A 23,533-nucleotide genomic window follows, 5' to 3' on the forward strand; every position below is an offset into this window, starting at 1 on the left:
AATATATTTTGTTTGTGCAAGTTGTCTCTTTGGTGTGTGTTTCTCATGACATTAGGGATCAGTGCAGAAAGCCAAGAACACTATCAATACACAAATGGAATTCAGAACAACAAGTCAGATATGAATCTGTTAGAATCTTTTTATTGAGGATTTCATCGTTTTTAATACATTGGGAGGTCTGATATCCTGAAAACCCTAATATTCTGAAGATCATGTTTTAAACTGTTAAAACATTACTAAATTCGCACATTCCGGGAAAAATAAAATAAAATTGCCCCCTTATAATCTATATAAAAGCTATCACGATCTACTGTATCTCTGTCACCCTCACCAAATGTGTTCTCTGAGAGCATGAGGCTGAGAGAGTGCTTGGTTTCTTAGTTCTTTGATTTCAACAGCTCAGCTACTGTATTTGTCAGGTCATAAGGGATCCTGTGTGTGTGTGTGTGTGTGTGTGTTGTGTGTTGTGTGTGTGTGTGGGGGGGGGGGGGGGGGTCCTTCTGTAAAGCAGTTCAGTACTGAATGCGTGTGTTTTTGCGTGCGTCAAGGAAGGCTGTGGCTTGACGTCAGACTGCGTCACGTCTCCTCCCACCTTCCCTTCAGTGCTCACTTTCCCTTCTGTCCCTCTCCTTTCCTCTCTCCTGCTCTCTTTCACTACCTTTCATCTTCCCTCCCACTCACCCTCTCTATGCTCTCAGTAAATCAGTTATTTGTTAGTATTGTGCAATAGAGAGCAACTCAATCGAAGTCCAGTCTAATAGCAGTAGGGAATAGTGATGGTCTCAGGCAGGTTCTAGGGAATTATTATTGCTACAGATGAATAGGACAGAGCCCATTGTCTGACCACCTATATCATAAAGGGCACTATAAAATGTAATCTCTCTCTGTACATCTCTAATTATACCTATGAACCCCTGTGTACATTGGAATACATTCCTATAAAACAGTATATATCTTTTAATCAGTGCCTGGCTGACTTTACAGGGGTGTCTGTCCTTGAGCATGTTACACTGTCCTGATACTCTGTGCAGCTGTCACCTAATATTACACTCAGGTATCTCATGCTTATGTATTGCTTATCAGTTTTCTATACACTACAACCTCCCATCAAACTACATCTCCACGTCAGCCTGGTCTTTCATAATCACAGGTTTGCGTCATGCTCCTGTCTGCATCAAGCTGAGTACCTAGCCCAAGGCGTTGTCCTTAAATAGGAATATATTCTACTGGGAAAGCAGTAAGCAGTGCCCTCCATACACCCATCTCCTGTGTCACTGTATAAACCAAACACCCCTAGCCTCCTGTATCTGCAGCCTCTCATCCCAGAAGCTTAGCCCCCAGCCCCCTGTGTTCCTATGCCCTTGTGTGTCCCTGGAGGGGTCTCTTCAAAGAGAATAGTTAACCTGTTGTGTTTGCATCTGTAGTAATAGCATGCATGTGGGAGTAACACTTCACTTCATCATTGGGCTATACACAGATAGGGTGTTACAACTGTTACCTACTGCAATGTCACACTTATGGTGACTGCTTTATGTCATGGTGATATGGAGATGGCACAGTTAGTGTGTGTGTGTGTGTGTGTGTGTGTGTGTGTGTGTGTGTGTGTGTGTGTGTGTGTGTGTGTGTGTGTGTATATATTATGATGATAAAGGAAATGATATGGCAGGCAGGAGTTGTTCTAGGTACATGCTGTTAAAACAACCTATTCATTACAGATGACCAATTAATCACCATATTATTATACATCATTTTGTTTGTGCATCTTTTACATTGGCTTTTGTACACCAGCTTCAAACAGCTGAACATAAAATATATTTGGTATGGAAAAAATATCTCAAAGCGGTTTAGATGGTACAATGATTCTCTACACTATACCTGCTGGTTTTGTCACAAACTGAAACTACTCAAACTATTAGAACGCAAGCAACCAAGAAATGGCTGAACAATTGCTGTTAAAACAACCTATTCATTACAGGTTACCAATTAATCACCATATTATAAATCAAATGATCAAATATCATCCAATCATAAATATGTCAAATCATCATATTATCTAATCATAATAAAATACCTGTTCAAATCTAGGTAACACGCAACCTACATTTTTGGGATTGTGAATATTGCATATCCCTTCTTCTTGCTGGCAGGTATGTTAGTTATTATATGGCTTTTCAAAATCTGGTAAAAAGTATTGACTGGGAGTCAATTGACTTCAATGGAACTAAATTAATGAATGTGTGTGTGTGTGTGTGTGTGTGTGTGTGTGTGTGTGTGTGTGTGTGTGTGGTGTTTTTGCTTGAGACAAGACTGTTTGTGCATTAAAAAAAATCCTCCGGTTGCCACATGGGACAAAGAAATGACAGACTCCTTTAAATCAGCATAAAGTCCCTGTGGTTGTAGACATTGTGCTTGTTCTCATGGCTGGTGTGTGTTGGCTGTTTCTTCCTTATGTGTCATCAGAACACTGGCAGTGTGGATGGCATTTATATGGCAGGACTCCTATCAACCACAGTTGATCGACTGATAGAAGTACTCTATTCTATGATAAGGACAGTTCCCTGTGCAGAAAGCACTTGGTAATAAGAAACGATCATCTGATGGTAGAAGACAGAAATTGTTGTCTTCTTGGTTGAGCAATATAAAAGATTTAGAAGATGGCTCGGATCTTGACTTGCTATTTCCCTCTTATTTTTCTCTTCATTTAGTTTATTCCTCTTCTTCCTCTTCAGACTCCACTAGCACAGTAGAGATTGGTGGCTGAAAGGTAACTCAACAGAAACATACAGTAAAGTTATTTAAAGTCATAATGTTTCCGTAGTCTGTTACCCAGCCAGCCTGGAAACACAACGTTGAATTTCATTGAATTCTACATCGGGCATAAATGAGCGTTTGGTTCGGGAAAGTTTCCTCTCACGACCTCTACAAGCCAGAATGTTGAATAAAATTATATTTTAACTTTACCGCTTGTCAATGTGGTCAGTCCTTTTGCAGGTAGGAATGTGAGTCAATATATCTTCAGGAAAGTATAATTACATAAACTTTGTGTTGCTAGTGCGTTCAGATTTCTTACGGTTGGGTCTGGGGAGTGGACAGAGGGTATACAGGGGTAGAGTTGGGTCTGGGGAGTGGACAGAGGGTATACAGGGGTAGGGTTAGGTCTGGGGAGTGGACAGAGGGTATACAGGGGTAGGGTTGGGTCTGGGGAGTGGACAGAGGGTATCTAGGGTTAGGGTTGGGTCTGGGGAGTGGACAGAGGGTATACAAGGGGTAGGGTTGGGTCTGGGGAGTGGACAGAGGGTATACAGGGGTAGGGTTGGGTCTGGGGAGTGGACAGAGGGTATACAGGGGTAGGGTTGGGTCTGGGGAGTGGACAGAGGGTATACAGGAGTAGAGTTGGGTCTGGGGAGTGGACAGAGGGTATCTAGGGTTAGGGTTGGGTCTGGGGAGTGGACAGAGGGTATGCAGGGTTAGGGTTGGGTCTGGGGAGTGGACAGAGGGTATACAGGGGTAGGGTTGGGTCTGGGGAGTGGACAGAGGGTATACAGGGGTAGGGTTGGGTCTGGGGAGTGGACAGAGGGTATACAGGGTTAGGGTTGGGTCTGGGGAGTGGACAGAGGGTATCTAGGGTTAGGGTTGGGTCTGGGGAGTGGACAGAGGGTATCTAGGGTTAGGGTTGGGTCTGGGGAGTGGACAGAGGGTATCTAGGGTTAGGGTTGGGTCTGGGAAGTGGACAGAGGGTATCTAGGGTTAAGGTTGGGTCTGGGGAGTGGACAGAGGGTATCTAGGGTTAGGGTTGGGTCTGGGAAGTGGACAGAGGGTATCTAGGGTTAGGGTTGGGTCTGGGGTGGGGAGGGGACATAGGGTATACAGGGGTAGGGTTGGGTCTGGGGAGTGGACAGAGGGTATACAGGGGTAGGGTTGGGTCTGGGGAGTGGACAGATGGTATACAGGGGTAGGGTTGGGTCTGGGGAGTGGACAGAGGGTATACAGGGGTAGGGTTGGGTCTGGGGAGTGGACAGAGGGTATACAGGGGTAGGGTTGGGTCTGGGGAGTGGACAGAGGGTATACAGGGGTAGGGTTGGGTCTGGGGAGTGGACAGAGGGTATCTAGGGTTAGGGTTGGGTCTGGGGAGTGGACAGAGGGTATCTAGGGTTAGGGTTGGGTCTGGGGAGTGGACAGAGGGTATCTAGGGTTAGGGTTGGGTCTGGGAAGTGGACAGAGGGTATCTAGGGTTAAGGTTGGGTCTGGGGAGTGGACAGAGGGTATCTAGGGTTAGGGTTGGGTCTGGGAAGTGGACAGAGGGTATCTAGGGTTAGGGTTGGGTCTGGGGAGTGGACAGAGGGTATCTAGGGTTAGGGTTGGGTCTGGGGAGTGGACAGAGGGTATCTAGGGTTAGGGTTGGGTCTGGGGTGGGGAGGGGACAGAGGGTATCTAGGGTTAGGGTTGGGTCTGGGGAGTGGACAGAGGGTATCTAGGGGGGGGGGGGGGGGCATTGGGTCTGGGGAGTGGACCGTTCAGAGAGAGATCTTGAGGTTCTCGACATCTATTGACAAGTACTAGAGTCTGGTCCATACCAAAACTCTAACTCTAGTTCCCAGTGGGAAGTGAGAGAGAAACAGAGCCAGTCTATTCCCAGCTTTCTCTATGCTAGGTCTTCCCTGCTGTCTCTACCTGGCATTGTGCTAGGTGGTCACCGATGGCTGCTCCAAACCTTCCTCCACATTCTTCTCCCCATCCCGGGACTTTTTCCTCTTCTTGTTACCTGGAAGGATAGGACACCGTGTCAAGTTCAAGTTTCAACTTCAAGTTTTACGATTAGTCGTATGTACAGGATACATACGGTATACACCGTCCAATTAAATGCTTACTTGCAGGTTCCTTCTCAACAATGCAACAACAATAATAAATAATAAAAGATAAGAACACAAACATATACAAACAATCTCTGCATATGACAAATAACCTTTTAATTTACAATTTAAACATAGAATAGCAGTTGGGCAGAATTAGAAGAAGAATGTATACTGATCTATGGTCAAATGTAGAATGTGGGGAGGAAAAGCTGATCCTAGATCAATCACTCACTCAGTTTACGTAGCAGCTTCTTCCCCAGTGTCTCCTCTGAGCCAGATAGAGAACAGATGATATCTAACTCCACAGGAACAGCATCTAGGTGGGAGAGTGAGAGGATGAGAGTGAATGAGAGCGAAAGTGGGCAAGGGATTAAAAGAGTTGGCAAGAGAGAGTGTGTGGGTGAGAGAGAGAGAGAGAGGGGGAGGGGGAGTAGAGAAATGAGAAGAGCTGCAACCTACAAGACTATAAATAAATACTATTAATTATGCAAACCATGGCCAAGGCACTGTTCTTGGCTATGTTTCCATGGGAGGATTTTTTTTTTTATACTTCACTAGACTCCGCAAGGCAATCAAGCAAGCTAAGTGTCAGTATAGAGACAAAGTAGAATCTCAATTCAACGGCTCAGACACAAGAGGTATGTGGCAGGGTCTACAGTCAATCACGGATTACAAAAAGAAAACCAGCCCCGTCACGGACCAGGATGTCTTGCTCCCAGGCAGACTAAATAACTTTTTTGCCCGCTTTGAGGACAATACAGTGCCACTGACACGGCCTGCAACCAAAACATGCGGACTCTCCTTCACTGCAGCCGACGTGAGGAAAACATTTAAACGTGTTAACCCTCGCAAGGCTGCAGGCCCAGACAGCATCCCCAGCCACGCCCTCAGAGCATGCGCAGACCAGCTGGCTGTTGTGTTTACGGACATATTCAATCAATCCCTATCCCAGTCTGTTGTTCCCACATGCTTCAAGAGAGCCACCATTGTTCCTGTTCCCAAGAAAGCTAAGGTAACTGAGCTAAACGACTACCGCCCCGTAGCACTCACTTCCGTCATCATGAAGTGCTTTGAGAGACTAGTCAAGGACCATATCACCTCCACCCTACCTGACACCCTAGACCCACTCCAATTTGCTTACCGCCCAAATAGGTCCACAGACGATGCAATCTCAACCACACTGCACACTGCCCTAACCCATCTGGACAAGAGGAATACCTATGTGAGAATGCTGTTCATCGACTACTGCTCGGCATTTAACACCATAGTGCCCTCCAAGCTCGTCATCAAGCTCGAGACCCTGGGTCTCGACCCCGCCCTGTGCAACTGGGTACTGGACTTCCTGACGGGCCGCCCCCAGGTGGTGAGGGTAGGCAACAACATCTCCACCACGCTGATCCTCAACACTGGGGCCCCACAAGGGTACGTTCTGAGCCCTCTCCTGTACTCCCTGTTCACCCACGACTGTGTGGCCACGCACGCCTCCAACTTAATCATCAAGTTTGCGGACGACACTACAGTGGTAGGCTTGATTACCAACAACGACGTGACGGCCTACAGGGAGGAGGTGAGGGCCCTCGGAGTGTGGTGTCAGGAAAATAACCTCACACTCAACGTCAACAAAACTAAGGAGATGATTGTGGACTTCAGGAAACAGCAGAGGGAACACCCCCCTATCCACATCGATGGAACAGTAGTGGAGAGGGTAGTAAGTTTTAAGTTCCTCGGCGTACACATCACAGACAAACTGAATTGGTCCACCCACACAGACAGCATCGTGAAGAAGGCGCAGCAGCGCCTCTTCAACCTCAGGAGGCTGAAGAAATTCGGCTTGTCACCAAAAGCACTCACAAACTTCTACAGATGCACAATCGAGAGCATCCTGTCGGGCTGTATCACCGCCTGGTACGGCAACTGCTCCGCCCACAACCGTAAGGCTCTCCAGAGGGTAGTGAGGTCTGCACAATGCATCACGGGGGCAAACTACCTGCCCTCCAGGACACATACACCACCCGATGTCACAGGAAGGCCATGAAGATCATCAAGGACAACAACCACCCGAGCCACTGCCTGTTCACCCCACTATCATCCAGAAGGCGAGGTCAGTACAGGTGCATCAAAGCTGGGACCGAGAGACTGAAAAACAGCTTCTATCTCAAGGCCATCAGACTGTTAAACAGCCACCACTAACATTGAGTGGCTGCTGCCAACACACTGACTCAACTCCAGCCACTTTAATAATGGGAATTGATGGGAAATTATGTAAAATATATCACTAGCCACTTTAAACAATGCTACCTAATATAATGTTTACATACCCTACATTATTCATCTCATATGTATACGTATATAATGTACTCTATATCATCTACTGCATCTTTATGTAATACATGTATCACTAGCCACTTTAACTATGCCACTTTGTTTACATACTCATCTCATATGTATATACTGTACTCAATACCATCTACTGTATCTTGCCTATGCCGCTCTGTACCATCACTCTTTCATATATCTTTATGTACATATTCTTTATCCCCTTACACTTGTGTCTATAAGGTAGTAGTTTTGGAATTGTTAGCTAGATTACTTGTTGGTTATTACTGCATTGTCGGAACTAGACAATGGTTATTACTGCATTGTCGGAACTAGACAATGGTTATTACTGCATTGTCGGAACTAGACAATGGTTATTACTGCATTGTCGGAACTAGACAATGGTTATTACTGCATTGTCGGAACTAGAAGCACAAGCATTTCGCTACACTCGCATTAACATCTGCTAACCATGTGTATGTGACAAATAAAATTTGATTTGATTTGACTTGTGAGGACTAAATAATGTTACCACTCATGAATATACCAGCTATAACAGCTTACAACTCTCTCCCTTCTCTCCTCACCGATCCCTTCTTGGCTTTCCAGCTGGTCTTCCGGAATTTCTACCAGCTGGTCTTCTGGGCGTTCAATTAACCGGTTTTCCGGACAGTCTTCCAGCCTGTCTTTCATACGGCCTTTGGGCCTGTCTTCCAGGCGGTCTTCTGGGTGGTCTTCCTTTCTATCTTCCGGGAGGTCTTCCGGTCTCTCCTCTAGTGGCTCCTCTGGGTGGCCTTCCTGACGGTGTTTTTGTAGGTCCTCTTGGATGTAGGGTATGTCATCCATCCGTAGAAACACTGAATCACTGGGACTCCTCTGTCCGTCTGACTTACTGCCTGTAGAGGGAGACAGAGTACCATGGTGACAATCTGGACAAAGACTGCACCTCAATGAGGTGGTAACCCCTTTTCAGTCTCAAAATCTTCCTTCTGTACATAGAAGTGTGGATCTGAAAGAACCAGATCCATGTCCCACTATCTGCAAAGTGAGGTATTGAGAACCAGGGAGGGGCAAGTCAGCACATGTCTGCATCATGATCAATTCAACCCCTTGGTTTAACTCAACAACCAAGAGGACAGACCACTGATTTAAAGAGAGAGACCATAGGCTTAGGAGAGCAGGTTAGAGGTTCATACATGCATACTCACAAGCATTATGAGATAAACCAAACCTGATTGGTTTCAGAGCTTACATGATTTTTCAGATACCATCTGGCCTGTACTGTCTGGCATGTCACCCTATGGTGTGTGTGTTCAACTGAAGCAAGAGTCTATTTCAGATGAATATCCCTTTGGAAGTAAATACTGACAAATGATCAACAAAATGTAGCTATTTATGCCTCAAACTCTGTCTATTTTAGCCTCACATCTATTCTGTGTGTCTGACAGAATGAAGATGGGGAAAAAACATATCAAAGACTCTTTAAGACCGTCTGTTTGCCACGGTGGTTATGTAACCCACACACACACAAACACTCCACTTACGGACAATGCGGTTTCTCTCATTGTGCTGTGAGGTGAGTGGTCCAGTGTTGTCCTCCGTGTGTGTGTGTTGTTCCAGGACAGGTCGGAGGTATGTGTATGTGTGTGTCAGGGGCAGGGCGATGCTGTGGGAGCGGGTCTCAGGGATGATGGGTCTCCCGTCGGGATCAGGGGTCTGGGGTACACTGTCCATAAGACTGGCTGTCAGAGCATTCTGGTAGTGGTTCCTTGAGATCTAGCAAAGAATAACACACACACGCAAATACTGTATCAACACAAAGTCATCAGCACACACCGCAAATACAGTATCAACACAAAATCATCAACACACTCCGCAAATACAGTATCAACACAGAATCATCAACACACACAGAACATACAGTATCGACACAAAATCATCAACACACACCGCTAATACAGTATCAACACAAAGTCATCAGCACACACCGCAAATACAGTATCAACACAAAATCATCAACACACCCCGCAAATACAGTATCAACACAGAATCATCAACACACACAGAATATACAGTATCGACACAAAATCATCAACACACACCGCTAATACAGTATCAACACAAAATCATCAACACACACCGCAAATACAGTATCAACACAGAATCATCAACACACACAGAAAATATAGTATCAACACAAAATCATCAACACACACAGAAAATACAGTATCAACACAAAATCATCAACACACACAGAAAATCATCAACACACACAGAAAATACAGTATCAACACAAAATCATCAACACACACCACAAAAACAGCATCAACACAAAATCATCGACAAACAAGGCAAATACACATGCACGCCACACGCACACACATGCACAGATGCACACACACCACCAAGCTGTTTCTCTATGTAAACGTAAAAGTTACAGAGTGTGTGTGCTAGCAACCTTCTTCCTGGAACTATATTAATGACCTTGGGGGATATGAGGGAGTGTGTATTTAGGATGTACATCCATCACTTTAAGTCTAAATTATTCATACTGAAAATGGAGCTCATTTATCACCAATGATTAAAGCTAAGACAGACAGATTAAAAGGAAAAAGAGGGAGGGAGGGAAGGAAGGAGAGAGAGAGAAGGATGGAGGGAGAGGGAGAGAGGATGTGTCTGTGTTCAGTCAAAATAAGTGGGATTAAGGCATTTCAAAGGGAAATGGAAATTAGTAGCGGTATGGGATCTGGGTAGTTAGGAGTTTAGGGGTATTTTAAATGTGTGTGTGTATGTGTGTGTGGGTGTATACCTTTATAATCTGTAGGTCAGTGAGTTGTCTGACAGAGAAGTCAGGTAGGTAGACTGCTCCCCCTCCTATACTCAGCTGACCCACACTGCCTCCTGATAAGACAGACTCTGACTGGTTCAACCCACTGCTACCAGAACCAAACCTGTTGACTGGAGATGAGTTTGATTAGATTCTGTCTCTGTTTCTGATGATTATTTTGGGTAAAAAAATGCTCCAGACCACACTTGAGTGTCTAAAACTAGATATAAAGTATTTAGAAATTATAAATAACTGCCCTTTTTCTGGCCCACAAATAGATTTTTACTCGGGTTTGGTAGATTACTTTCTAAATGTAATCTGTTACAGTTACTAGTTACCTGTACAACATTTTTATCAGTAACGTAACTTTTGGATTACCCAAACTCAGTAACGTAATCTGATTATTTTTCCCTTAAAATGCATTAGAACAAGACACAAATTATCTATCAAACACATTTGTTGTGTCATCATAGTGGTCTCTGACTTGTGGTCAGACTCGCTCAGGTGGATACTTGAACTTGCGCCATTTTTCAATGCTGAATTGAATGTCATTGAGAATAACAGAAAGGTATCATAATAATTTTTTCTTCTTGCAAATCTCCTTTCAGAAGTAATCCAGGAAGTAATCATCTAGTTTTTCAGAAGTATCTGTAACCTCATTACAGTATTTTTTCTGGTAACATAGTAACTGATTACAGCTACATTTTTTTGTAGTCAGATAACATGTAACTGATTCCATGTAAACAGTTATTCCCCAACCCTGATTTTGACAAATAAATCAGTCCCCAAAAACTCTGTGTTGAATTTCAAAATCCCGATATGACCCAATAACCAAAAAATGCTGCCCACCCCTGACATACACACACACACACACACAAACGCTCGCTCACGTGCACGTCACTGGGCTGGTCCTCTTGTGTCTGCTTATCAGTGTGTTATATCACACAGGTCAGGACATGTCTTTCCACTAAACCATTTTCTTTAAACAGCTTTAATTGCTGGAGTTACATAGTTTCCACTGCAGCTTCTCCCACAGATTCAAAAGAAAATGAATAGTGGATTTTGCACACACATACAGTGCCTTTAGAAAGTATTCACAGCCCTTTACTTTTTCCACTAATATATTTTGATTAGATAAATATTCAACCCCCTGAGTCAATACATGTTAGAATCACCTTTGGCAGTGATTACAGCTGTGAGTCTCTTCTGGGTAAGTCTCTAAGAACTTTGCACTGGATTGTAGAATATTTGCACCTTATTCTTTTGAAAATTCTTCAAGTATGGTGGTGGCTGCATCGTGTTATGAGTATGCTTGTCATCGGCAAGGACTAGGGAGTTTTTTAGGATAAAAAGAAACAGAATGTCTAGACAGCCATTTTCAAGTCTTGCCATAGATTTGCCACTCAGGAACATACAATGTCGTTTTGGTAAGCAACTCCAATGTATATTTGGCTTTGTGTTAGGTTATTTTCCTGCTGACAGGTGGATTTGTCTCCCCGTGTCTGTTGGAGAGCAGACTGAACCAGGTTTTCCTCTAAGATTTCGCCTGGGCTTAGATCTATTCTGTTTCTTTTTATCCTAAAAAACTCCCTAGTCCTTGCCGATGACAAGCATACTCATAACATGATGCAGCCACCACCATACTTGAAATGAATAGGGGTACTCAGTGATGTGTTGTGTTGGATTTGCCCCAAACATAACGCTTTGTATTCAGGACATAACGTTAATTTATTTGCCACATTATTTTGCAGTATTACTTTAGTGCCTTACATGTTTTGAATATTTTTATTCTGTACAGGCTTCCCTATTTGTCACTCTGTCATTTAGGTTAGTATTGTGGAGTAACTACAATTTTGTTGAGTCATCCTGTTCTACCATCACAGCCATTAAACTCTGTAACTGTTTTAAAGTCACCATTGGCCTCATGGTGAAATCCCTGAACGGTTTCCTTCCTCTCCTGTTACTGAATTAGGAAAGACGCCTGTATCTTTGTAGTGACTGGGTGTATTGATGCCAATTCTTACTCCTTTAGGCTTGCCATAACAAAGAGGCTGAATACTTATTGACTGTTCCCTCAAATGTTTTTGTAGGTTACTGTGGCTATTTGATCATAATGTACAGTGCATTCGGAAAGTATTCAGACCTCTTCATGTTTTCCACATTTTGTTACGTTACAGCCTAATTGACAAAGCAAAAATAGGTTTTTAGACATTTTTACAATTTTTCTTTTTTTTTTAACTTCTGAAAAATAACATTACATTTACATTTTCAGACCGTTTACTCAGTACTTTGTTGAAGCACCTTTGGCAGTGATTTCAGACTCGAGTCTTCTTGGGTATGACGCTACAAGCTTGGCACACCTGTATTTGGGGAGTTCCTCCCATTCTGCTCTGCAGATCCTCTCAAGATCTGTCAGGTTGGATGGGGAGCATCACTGCACTGTTATTTTCAGAGATGTTCGATCGGGTTAAAATCCGGGCTCTGGCCACTCAAGGACATTCAGAAACGTGTCCCGAAGCCAGTCTTGCATTGCCACTCCTCTGTTGTCTTGGCTATGTGCTTAGGGTTATTGTCCTATTGGAGGGTGAATCTTCGCCCCCAGTCTGAGGTCCTGAGTGCTCTGGAGCAGGTTCACATCAAGGATCTCTCTGTACTTTGCTTCGTTCATCTTTCCCCCGATCCTGACTAGTCTCCCAGTCCCTGCCGCTGAAAAACATCTCGCTGCATGATGCTGCCACCACCATGCTTCACCGTAGGGATGGTTTTGGCCAGGTGATGAGTGGTGCCTGGTTTACTCCAGACGTGACACTTGGCATTCAGGCCAAGGAGTTCAATCTTGGTTTCATCAGACCAGAGAATCTTGTTTCTCATGGTCTGGGAGTCCTTTAGATGTCTTTTGGCAAACTCCAAGTGGGCTGTCATGTCACTTTTACTGAGGAGTGGCTTCCGTCTGGCCGCTCAACCATAAAGACCTGAGTGGTGGAGTGCTGCAGAGACGGTTGTCCTTCTGGAAGGTTCTCCCATCTCCAACAGAGGAACTCTGGAGCTCTGTCTGAGTGACCATCGGGTTCTTGGTCACCTCCCTGACCAAGGCCCTTCTCCCCTGATTGCTCAGACTGGCCGGATGTCCAGCTCTAGGAAGAGTGTTGGTGGTTTCAAACTTCTTCCATTTAAGAATGATGAAGGCCACTGTGTTCTTGGGGGACCTTCAATGCTGCAGAAATGTTTTGGTACACTTCCCCAGATCAAACAATTCCTTCGACCTCATGGCTTGGTTTTTGCTCTGGCATGCACTGTCAACTGTGGGACCTTATACAGACAGATGTGTGCCTTTCCAAATCATGTCCATTTAGTTGAATTTACCACACCTGGAATCCAATCAAGTTGTAGAAACATATCAATGGATGATCAATGGAAACAGGATGCACCTGAGCTGAATGTTGAGTCTCATAGTAAAAGGTCTGAATGCTTATGTAAATAAGGTATTTTTAATAAATTTGCTAACATTTCTGAAAAACAGTTTTTGCTTTGTCATTTTGGGATATTGTGTGTAGATTGATAAGGAAAACATGTCATTGAATACATTTTAGAATAAGGCTGTAATGTAACAAAATGTGGGAAAAGTGAATGGGTCTGAATACTTTCCGAATGCACTGTAGCCCTACCAGAGTGGCCTACCATCAACAAAAATGGAGAAAATGCATCCCATAACATTTTAACAAGGAAATAGCTGTTCTATCATTCAGCCTACAGTAGCAGCCAATGTGTCGTGTTCAATGTAGGCCTACATTCCATGAGACTTTGAAAAAAACAACATGCAGTGCTTGACATGAACCTGTTTATCCACTTGTCCTTCAGACAAGGAGGTGACTGAAAATCTTGTTGTGTTGTTTGATGCAAGAAACCACTTTACTTTGATCTCAAAACAAGGGCATCTATTCACGACCGCTCATGCTGTAAACACAGTCCAGCTCAAAGTAAATGGTGCATATCCATGTATGGCAATGGTCTATTTGCATATCAGCCTACTGCATCTCTGATTATTTTTGCCGCACCAGTCTGTGTAGAGTAGAGTATGGGCTAGTGCGTGTCAATGCAATACAATCCTACTCCGATGTGTTCTGCCTACAATAAAATATTTTACATAGTTCGTTTTGTTTCGGTATGCTGCGTTGAAAGTGGCTAATATTGCGTTGATTCAATCACAATTGCCACAGTAAAGGGAAATATTGATAGTGTTAACAGGGAAAACTCTAGAACAGTGGTCACCAACCTTTTCTGAATCAAGATCAATGCAAGCCGAGATCTACCGCTCAGATATTTTTTTAACATGACTTAAAAAACATAAGCCTATGCAACAATTAAAAACACTATTGTAGCAATGAGATTTGTGCAGTAAGCTATAGGCCCAATACATTACCACCGCATATTGGCTTTGCTTGAACTGCACTGCCAATACATTGTTGTTCGGGACATTTAAAAAAAAAAAAAAATTTAGGTAGGCTATATGATCACACTGGTAATAGATCCGTTGTTGTATTACTTGTGAAGCACAACTGAGTGGGCATACATTTAAATAATTTGCTTTTTATTTTCTGGGCTGATAGTGCCTGCATCTGATGGTCAGTCTCAGCGAAGGGGAGAGCAACAGACTGAGGGTCCGTCTCTCAACATCCCTCCGCTCTCCCTTTCCTCCACTGACACTGACCAAAAAGGACCCCGTCTCCCAGCTGATGGCAAAACTCGAGTTACACCACATTATTTCTGCCTCATGCACAAATTCATGTTGTTACTCCTATGAACAGAGAAAGTGAAATATTCCTTGATAATAAATAACAACGCAAGCCTATAGATAGACTTTCCTACTCATTCATTACTGCTGCAGTGCTTGTTGTAGTGCTGAGTGGAAATAGGAAGAAAACACATTTTATGTCTTATAAAAGTGTTGAATACAAAGTGTGGACAGTAATGAGTAAGAACTTAAACATGAACTCACTCATAAAAACAGCAGCTATTTTCTGTATTCGTTGACAGTCTCTCTCTCTAGTCATGGTTTTAAACATTTTGAAATCTCAAAGTATCTACTTTGCTGTAGCTTTCTTGTATGCCTGCTACCTTACTGCAGACACGTTAATCTGAGCTGTCTGATTGGCCAGCGGTAGGCCTATAGTGCACTTGATTTGTTCTCTGGGCCTGCTGGGAAGGCAGAGTTTACCTTCAGACACATGAAATAGTTCAAAATGGCAGCAGTTCACCCAAGACTTTATCGTTGTTTTTTTAACAGAAATATTTGGCGATTGACTAGGAATTCTTGGAGATCGACCAGTCAATTGCGATTGACAGGTTGGTGACCACTGCTCTAGAAAGTTGAGTGAAGTTCAATCTCGTCTTTCTCTCTGTGGGCTGATATTTCTGCGCGGCAGTCCCACCGCACGCGCACAGTTCAGAGGGAACATTGCCAAGACATTTCAACTTTTCATATTTCATTAATTTGTAAAAAAGGTCTAAAAGCATAATTCCACTTTGACATTATGGGGTATTGTGTGAAGGCCAGTGACACAAAATCTCAATCGAATCCATTTTAAATTCAGGCTGTGTGGAATGTGGAAAAGCTGGAGGGGTGTGAAGACTTTCTGAATGCACTGTAACATAGAAAAGCAGTGTAGCATTTAGAACAGGGAAAGCTGGGGTAAGAATGTATTTTTTCGAGTACAATAAATCCTCTTCATCACCATCATCATTATCATCAACAACATCATAATCACTAACACCCGTTAATATCCCATTGTGTGTCGTTGGGGCCGTGGGTTATTTACCTATAGGTAGTGGTGGTATGAGGGCTGGCATGCCATAGTAGGAGAAAGCTCCGTTCTCAAAACGAAGAGCCTCCTTACCAATCTCCACCTCCACTTTACCCTGCAATGACATAACACACAGACAGACTACTAAACACCAAAGTTTCCATAGATTTCCAATACATAACTTTTTTAAATAACCAGTAGTTTTCCAACCCTAGCTGTGTATCTGTAGAACCAGGACAGTGTAGTGTCAATGTATATGGTGTGTATATGTAGATCCAGAACAGTGTAGTATCAGTGTCTATGGTGTGTATCTGTAGAACCAGGACAGTGTAGTGTCAGTGTCTATGGTGTGTATCTGTAGATCCAGAACAGTGTAGTATCAGTGTATATGGTGTGTATCTGTAGATCCAGAACAGTGTAGTATCAGTGTCTATGGTGTGTATCTGTAGATCCAGAACATTGTAGTATCAGTGTCTATGGTGTGTATCTGTAGATCCAGAACAGTGTACTATCAGTGTCTATGGTGTGTATCTGTAGATCCAGAACAGTGTACTATCAGTGTCTATGGTGTGCAGTCCTGGGTTCAAATACTATTTCAAATATCTCAATTACTTTCACATACCTTCAAAGTAAGTATTCAGATATCTATTTGAGAATGGTATTTGAAATACACTACCGTTCAAAAGTTTGGGGTCACTTAGAAATGTCCTTGTTTTTGACAGAAAAGGTAATTCTTTGCCCATTAAAATAACATCAAAATGATCAGAAATACATTGTTAATGTTGTAAATGACTCTTTAGCACAGCTGAAAACTGTTGTCCTGATTAAAGAAGCAATAAAACTGACCTTCTTTAGACTAGTTGAGTATCTGGAGCATCAGCATTTGTTGGTTTGATTACATGCTCAAAATGGCTGAAAAACAAAGTACTTTCTTCTGAAACTCGTCAGTCTATTCTTGTTGTGAGAAATGAAGGCTATTCCATGCGAGAAATTGCCAAGAAACTGAAGATCTCGTACAATGCTGTGTACTACTCCCTTCACAGAACAGCGCAAACTGTCTCTAACCAGAATAGAAAGAGGAGTGGGAGGCCCCGGTGCACAACTGAGCAAGAGGACAAGCACATTAGTGTGTCTAGTTTGAGAAACAGACGCTTCACAAGTCCTCAACTGGCAGCTTCATTAAATAGTACCTGCAAAACACCAGTCGCAAAAGGGTTTTCTAATGATCAATTAGCCTTTTAAAATGATAAACTTGGATTAGCTAACACAACATGCCATTGGAACACAGGAGTGATGGTTGCTAATAATGGGCCTCTGTATGCCTATGTAGATGTTCCATAAGAAATCTGCTGTTTCCAGCTACAATAGTAATTTACAACATTAACAATGTCTACACTGTATTTCTGATCAATTTGATGTTATTTTAATGGACTAAAAATGTTATTTTCTTTCCGAAACAAGGACATTTCTAAGTGACCCCAAACTTTTGAACAGTAGTGTAAATATTAGAAAATATGCTCAAATACACCTGGTTAACTATTTTTATTTCATTTTATGTAATTTTAATAACAATTAAATACTCATAAAAGTACTTGTTTTGGGCTGTGTATTTGATCATACTAGAAACAGGACAGTATAGCATCGGTGTGTATGGCGTGTACCTGTAGAACCAGGACAAAGTAGTCGACAGGTTTGTTCCTCATATACAGGAAGTGCTGTGGTGCTTGTTTGTTCTTTCTGTTAAACTTTAGTTCCTGAACGACACTGGGGTGTTTGATCAGACGAAGGAGAATCTTCTCTGAGAGATGACATGGCCTGAAGGGCTCCACTTCTAGAAAGAGAGAAAGAAAGAAAGAAAGAAAGAAAGAAAGAAAGAAAGAAAGAAAGAAAGAAAGAAAGAAAGAAAGAAAAAAATAAAGAAAAAAAGAAAGAAAGAAAGAAAGAAAAATAAAAAAGAAAGAAAGAAAGAAATAGTGGGTGAATAGAAAAAATTGTAACATGTGAGTGCACGCACAGATGCACGTACACACACACAAACACATCCCTCCACACAGAGGTCCTACCTGTGGCCAGGAAGCGGTGTGTAGCAAGCAGCAGTTGAGGAGACATCTTCACCTTCATTTCGTTCTCTGTCAGGTTAAAGATGGAGAAGTCGTGTTGCTTCCTCTCATGGTGAGACACGCGCCTCTTAGTCCTCTTATCAACTAGGGAACCATTAAGCAATTAACCAATTAACCATCCATCAATCAATTACATTTTTTATTTGTTACTTACACAGTAAATTTATCACAGGACACAAACATACTTTTTAGTGTTCCAGAAACATTTGATGAAAACATATACACCCCCAACTCACTAATCTGATTTTAATCAAACAATCCCTCATCTGGGAAGTTTGATGAATAGCCTTAGATTGGACTGGTAATATGATGTTCAGATTGTGTTAAATAGTAAGGCTTCAGTATGAACAGCTGGTGTTATACTGAGGCCTGTGGTGCAGTCACTGAGATTAGCTGCACTGAGCTATGTTTAACATACACACACGCACCAGCACACACACACACACACACAGCATTGTGATGATTGGTCGAATGTACGATTGAAGTCCGGTGTCCGACACACACAGCGACACACACAGCGTTGTGATGACTGGTCTAATGTACGAATGAAGTCTGGTGTCTGACACACACAGCATTGTGATGATTGGTCTAATGTACGAATGAAGTCCGGTGTCCGATACACACAGTGTTGTGATGACTGGTCTAATGTACGAATGAAGTCCGGTGTCCGATACACACAGTGTTGTGATGACTGGTCTAATGTACGAATGAAGTCCGGTGTCCGATACACACAGTGTTGTGATGACTGGTCTAATGTATGAATGAAGTCCGGTGTCCGATACACACAGTGTTGTGATGACTGGTCTAATGTATGAATGAAGTCCGGTGTCCGATACACACAGTGTTGTGATGACTGGTCTAATGTATGAATGAAGTCCGGTGTCCGATTTACGCAGCTATTAGCATGTGCATAGTTTATATTTTTGCATTGGTAATCTGCCCAAGGTTTTTTTTCCAACAGGCCCCTCCGTCGTGACGTCCCCTGAAGGCCCATCTGCTATCCTGCTAGCCGCGGCCCGCTAGCTGTCTAGAGCATATTGGACTGTTAGCTGAATAGATCCATCGGCCAATTTCTTGGGCCACTATACCCATTTTGCCAATTGGACTTGGACCCCTCTGCTACTCGGAACCCTACTAATCCATCACGACTGGTCTATCGACGTCACCGCACGCGGAGGCTAAAACATACTTTCCTCTGTCGCGACGTCCCTCTAAGGCCCTTCTGCTAGCTTGCTAGCTGTCTGAATCTCCATGTCTCCAGCCAGCCCAACCACGCACTGGACCCCTATGATCACTCGGCTACGCACGCTTCTCCCTAATATCAATATGCCTTGTCCATTACTGTCCTGGTTAGTGATTATTGTCTAATTTCACTGTAGAGCCTCTAGCCCAGCGTGCCTCAAGCGACCCATCTCGACAACATCCGGTGAAATTGCAGAGCGCCAAATTCAAATGACAGAAATCGTAATATTAAACATTCATGAAAATATAGATCACTTAAAAGATAAACTTTTTGTTAATCCAGCCGCGTTGTCAGATCTAAAAAAGGCTTTACGGTGAAAGCACACCATGCGATTATCTGAGGACAGCGACACGCATACAAAAGCATTAAAAACATTTTCCAACCAAGCAGATGCATCGGGAAAGTCAGAAATAGCGATAAAATAAATCCCTTACCTTTGAAGATCTTCACCTGGTTGCAATCACAGGGGTCCCCTGTTACATAACAAATGGTCCTTTTGTTCGATAAAGTCCTTCTTTATATCCCCAAAAAAGTATGTTTATTTGGCGAGCTTCATTCAATAATCCACCAGTTTCCCCTCGTTCAAAATGCATACAAAATTAATCCCAAACGTTACCAATAAACTTGGTCCAAACATGTCAAGCAACATTCCTAATCAATCCTCAGGTACCCTAATATGTAAATAAATTATAACATTTAAGACTGAAAATAGTGTATTTCAATACCATAGATAAATAACCAAGTGCGCGCCCTCAACGGAGCGCGTCACAATAATTTTCCAACCAAGCAGATGCATCACGAAAGTCAGAAATAGTGATAAAATAAAATGCTTACCTTTTGAAGATCTTCATCTTTTTGCAATCCCAAATGTCCCAGTTACACAATGAATGGTCGTTTTGTTCGATAAAGTCCTTCTTTATATCCCAAAAATGTTTGTTTATTTGGTGCGTTTGATTCAGAAATACACCTGTTCCAACTCGCCTAACATGCATACAAAGGAATGTAAAAAGTAACCTGTAAACTTGGTTCAAACATTTCAAACAACATTTCTAATCCAACCTCAGGTACCCTAATACGTAAATAATCAATACAATTTTAGACAGAATAAACTGTTTCCAATACCGGAGAAAAACAACGAGGAGCGCGCAGTCATTCACGCGCACCAAAAGACTAGAGTCCATCTGAGTGACACTTAGAAAGAATACGACTACTTCTTCATTTAAAAAAAAAAAAAACATTGAACAATTTCTAAAGTCCGTTGACGTCTAGTGGAACCATAGGAACTGCAATCTGGGTCCTAATAATTCAGCTTTCCCATAGCAAAGCATTGGAAATACGAATGACCTCAAAAAATAATTTTCCTGGATGGATTGTCCTCCGGGTTTCACCTGCCAAAATAGTTCTGTTATACTCACATACATTATTTTAACAGTTTTAGAAACTTTAGTGTTTTCTATCCAATACTACCATGCATACGCATATCCTAGCTTCTGTGCCTGAGTAACAGGCAGTTTACTTTGGGCACCTCAGTCATCCAAACTTCCAAATACTGCCCCCATCCCTAAAAAGTTAACCAACCATTTAATTCCACCTCCCACATATGCGGTGACATCACCTGGTTTAAACGTCTCTAGAGACAATATCTCTCTCATCATTACTCAATACCTAGGTTTACCTCCAATGTACTCACATCCTACCATACCTTTGTCTGTACATTATGCCTTGAATCTACTCTATTGCGACCAGAAACCTGCTCATTTTACTCTCTGTTCTGAACGTACTAGACGACCAGTTCTTATAGTCTTTAGCCGTACCCTTATCCTACTCCTCCTCTGTTCCTCTAGCGGTGTAGAGGTTAATCCAGGCCCTGCAGTGCCTAGCTCCACTCCTATTCCTCAGGTGCTCTCATTTGTTGACTTCTGTAACCGTAAAAGCCTTGGTGTCATGCATGTTAAAATTAGAAGCCATCCTCCCTAAGTTTGTTTTATTCACTGCTTTAGCACACTCTGCCAACCCAGATGTCTTAGCCTTGTCTGAATCCTGGCTTAGGAAGACCACCAAAACACTTGAAATTTCCATCCCTAACTATAACATTTCCCGACAAGATAGAACTGCCAAAGGGGGCGATGTTGCAATCTACTGCAGAGATAGCCTGCAGAGTTCTGTCTTACTATCCAGGTCTGTACCCAAACAATTCAAGCTTCTACTTTTAAAATCCACCTTTCCAGAAACAAGTCTCTCACCGTTGCCGCTTGCTATAGACCACCCTCTGCCCTCAGCTGTGCCCTGGACACCATATGTGAACTGATTGCCCCCCATCTATCTTCAGAGCTCGTGCTGCTAGCTGACCTAAACTGGGACATGCTTAAAATCCCGGCCATCCTACAGTCTAAGTTTGATGCCCTCAATCACACACAAATGATCAATGAACCCACCAGGTACAACCACAAATCCGTAAACACGGGCACCCTCATAGATATCATCCTAACCAACTTGCCCTCCAAATACACCTCTGCTGTTTTCGATCACTGCCTCATTACCTACATCCGTAATGGGTCAGCGGTCAAATGGCCACCCCTCATCACTGTCAAACGCTCCCTAAAACACTTCAGTGAGCAGGCCTTTCTTATCGACCTGGCCCGGGTATCCAGGAAGGATATTGACCTCATCCCGTCAGTAGAGGATGCCTGGATATTCTTTAAAAGTGCCTTTCTCACCATCTTAAATAAGCATGCCCCATTCAAAAAAAATTGAACCAGGAACAGATATAGCCCAAAAAAAGCACAAAAACATCCTGTGGCGTTCTGCATTAGTATCGAATAGCCCCCGTGATATGCAACTTTTCAGGGAAGTTAGGAACCAATATACACAGGCAGTTAGGAAAGCTAAGGCTAGCTTTTTAAAGCAGAAATTTGCATCCTGTAGCACAAACTCAAAAATGTTCTGGGACACTGTAAAGTCCATGGAGAATAAGAGCACCTCCTCCCAGCTGACCACTGCACTGAGGCTAGGAAACACTGTCACCACCGATAAATCCACTATAATTGATAATTTCAATAAGCATTGAATACAGCTGGCCATGCCTTCCACCTGGCTACCCCTGCCCCGGTCAACAGCCCTGCAACCCCCTACAGCAACTTGCCCAAGCCTCCTTCAAGCCTTTCTCCTTCACCCAAATCCAAATAGCTGATGTTCTGAAATTGCTGTAAAATCTGGACCCCTACAAATCAGCCGGGCTAGACAATCTGGACTCTCTCTTCCTAAAATGATCTGCCTAAATTGTTGCAACCCCAATTACTAGCCTGTTCAACCTCTCTTTCGTATTGTCTGAGATTTCCAAAGATTGGAAAGCTGCCGTGGTCACCCCCCTCTTCAAAGGGGAAGACACTCTAGACCCAAACTGCTATATCTATCCTACCCTGCCTTTCTAAGGTCTTTGAAAGCCAAGTTAACAAACAGATTACCAACCATTTCGAATCCCACCGTACCTACTCTGAGACATTACTGTGCAGACGTATTCATCGACCTGGCCAATGCTTTCGACTCTGTCAATCACCACACTCATATCGGCAGACTCAGCAGCCTTGGCTTCTCAAATGATTGCCTTGCCTGGTTCACCAACTACTTCTCTGATAGAGTTCAGTGTGTCAAATCGGAGGGCCTGTTGTCCGCACCCCTGGCAGTCTCTATGAGGGTGCCACAGGGTTCAATTCTCGGGCCGACTCTCTTCTCTGTATACATCAATGATGTCGCTTTTTCTGCTGGTGATTCTCTGATCCACCTCTACGCAGACGACACCATTCTGTATACCTCTGGCCCTTCTTTTTTTTATATATTTTATTTTTGCATTTTCCAATTAAGAACATTCAAAACAAAGGTGAAAAGATATTAGACAACGATAGGACAAAGAGACAGTAACAGACGAGCGTAAAAAAAAAAAAAAAGTTTTATATAAACAAACATACAATAAGAAAAAATTATAATAACGAGACATTGGATCACCTGCCGTAGGCTACATATTATACATTACGTGTGAAACATTATGTGAGGATTATATATAGATTCAATCAATGAGATGTGGGGGGAGATTCTCCATATAGTCAATAAAAGGTTGCCAAATTCTGTAAAATGTCTTTATCTTATTCCTCAAGCAGTAAGTGATTTTCTCCAAAGGGATACAACTATTAACTTCCGATAGCCACATTGCAACTGGCAGGGAGGAATCCAATTTCCATTTCAAGGCAATACATTTCTTGGCAATCGCTAGCAATATTTCTGTTAGCTTTATAGTATGGCTTTGCCTAAGATTGGTGTTAGTAAAGTTACCCAGTAGACAGACCTCCGGGTCTAAAGGGAATGCAACCCCGTGAATT

General features: G+C 42.8%; 1 protein-coding gene across 1 annotated transcript in view; it reads right to left on the reverse strand.

Annotated features, from left to right (window-relative positions):
- Positions 1-121: 121 nt before the first annotated feature.
- Positions 122-23,533, reverse strand: part of LOC110502674 (metal transporter CNNM4) — a 36,403-nt gene continuing 12,991 nt past the window's right edge. Inside the window, exons 5-13 of the mRNA XM_036960378.2 lie at positions 17,861-18,001; positions 17,459-17,628; positions 15,813-15,912; positions 9,979-10,127; positions 8,714-8,945; positions 7,757-8,065; positions 5,086-5,169; positions 4,672-4,762; positions 122-2,757 (exon numbers count right to left, since the gene is read on the reverse strand). Of these exons, the coding sequence (XP_036816273.2) occupies positions 4,683-4,762; positions 5,086-5,169; positions 7,757-8,065; positions 8,714-8,945; positions 9,979-10,127; positions 15,813-15,912; positions 17,459-17,628; positions 17,861-18,001 (1,265 nt within the window). The 3' untranslated portion in view covers positions 122-2,757; positions 4,672-4,682. The remainder of the gene's footprint in view (positions 2,758-4,671; positions 4,763-5,085; positions 5,170-7,756; positions 8,066-8,713; positions 8,946-9,978; positions 10,128-15,812; positions 15,913-17,458; positions 17,629-17,860; positions 18,002-23,533) is intronic.

Source organism: Oncorhynchus mykiss, chromosome 23 (genome assembly GCF_057628025.1).
Source record: "Oncorhynchus mykiss isolate SJ-2025 chromosome 23, ASM5762802v1, whole genome shotgun sequence".
In the NCBI taxonomy this organism is placed as follows: Eukaryota; Metazoa; Chordata; class Actinopteri; order Salmoniformes; family Salmonidae; genus Oncorhynchus; species Oncorhynchus mykiss.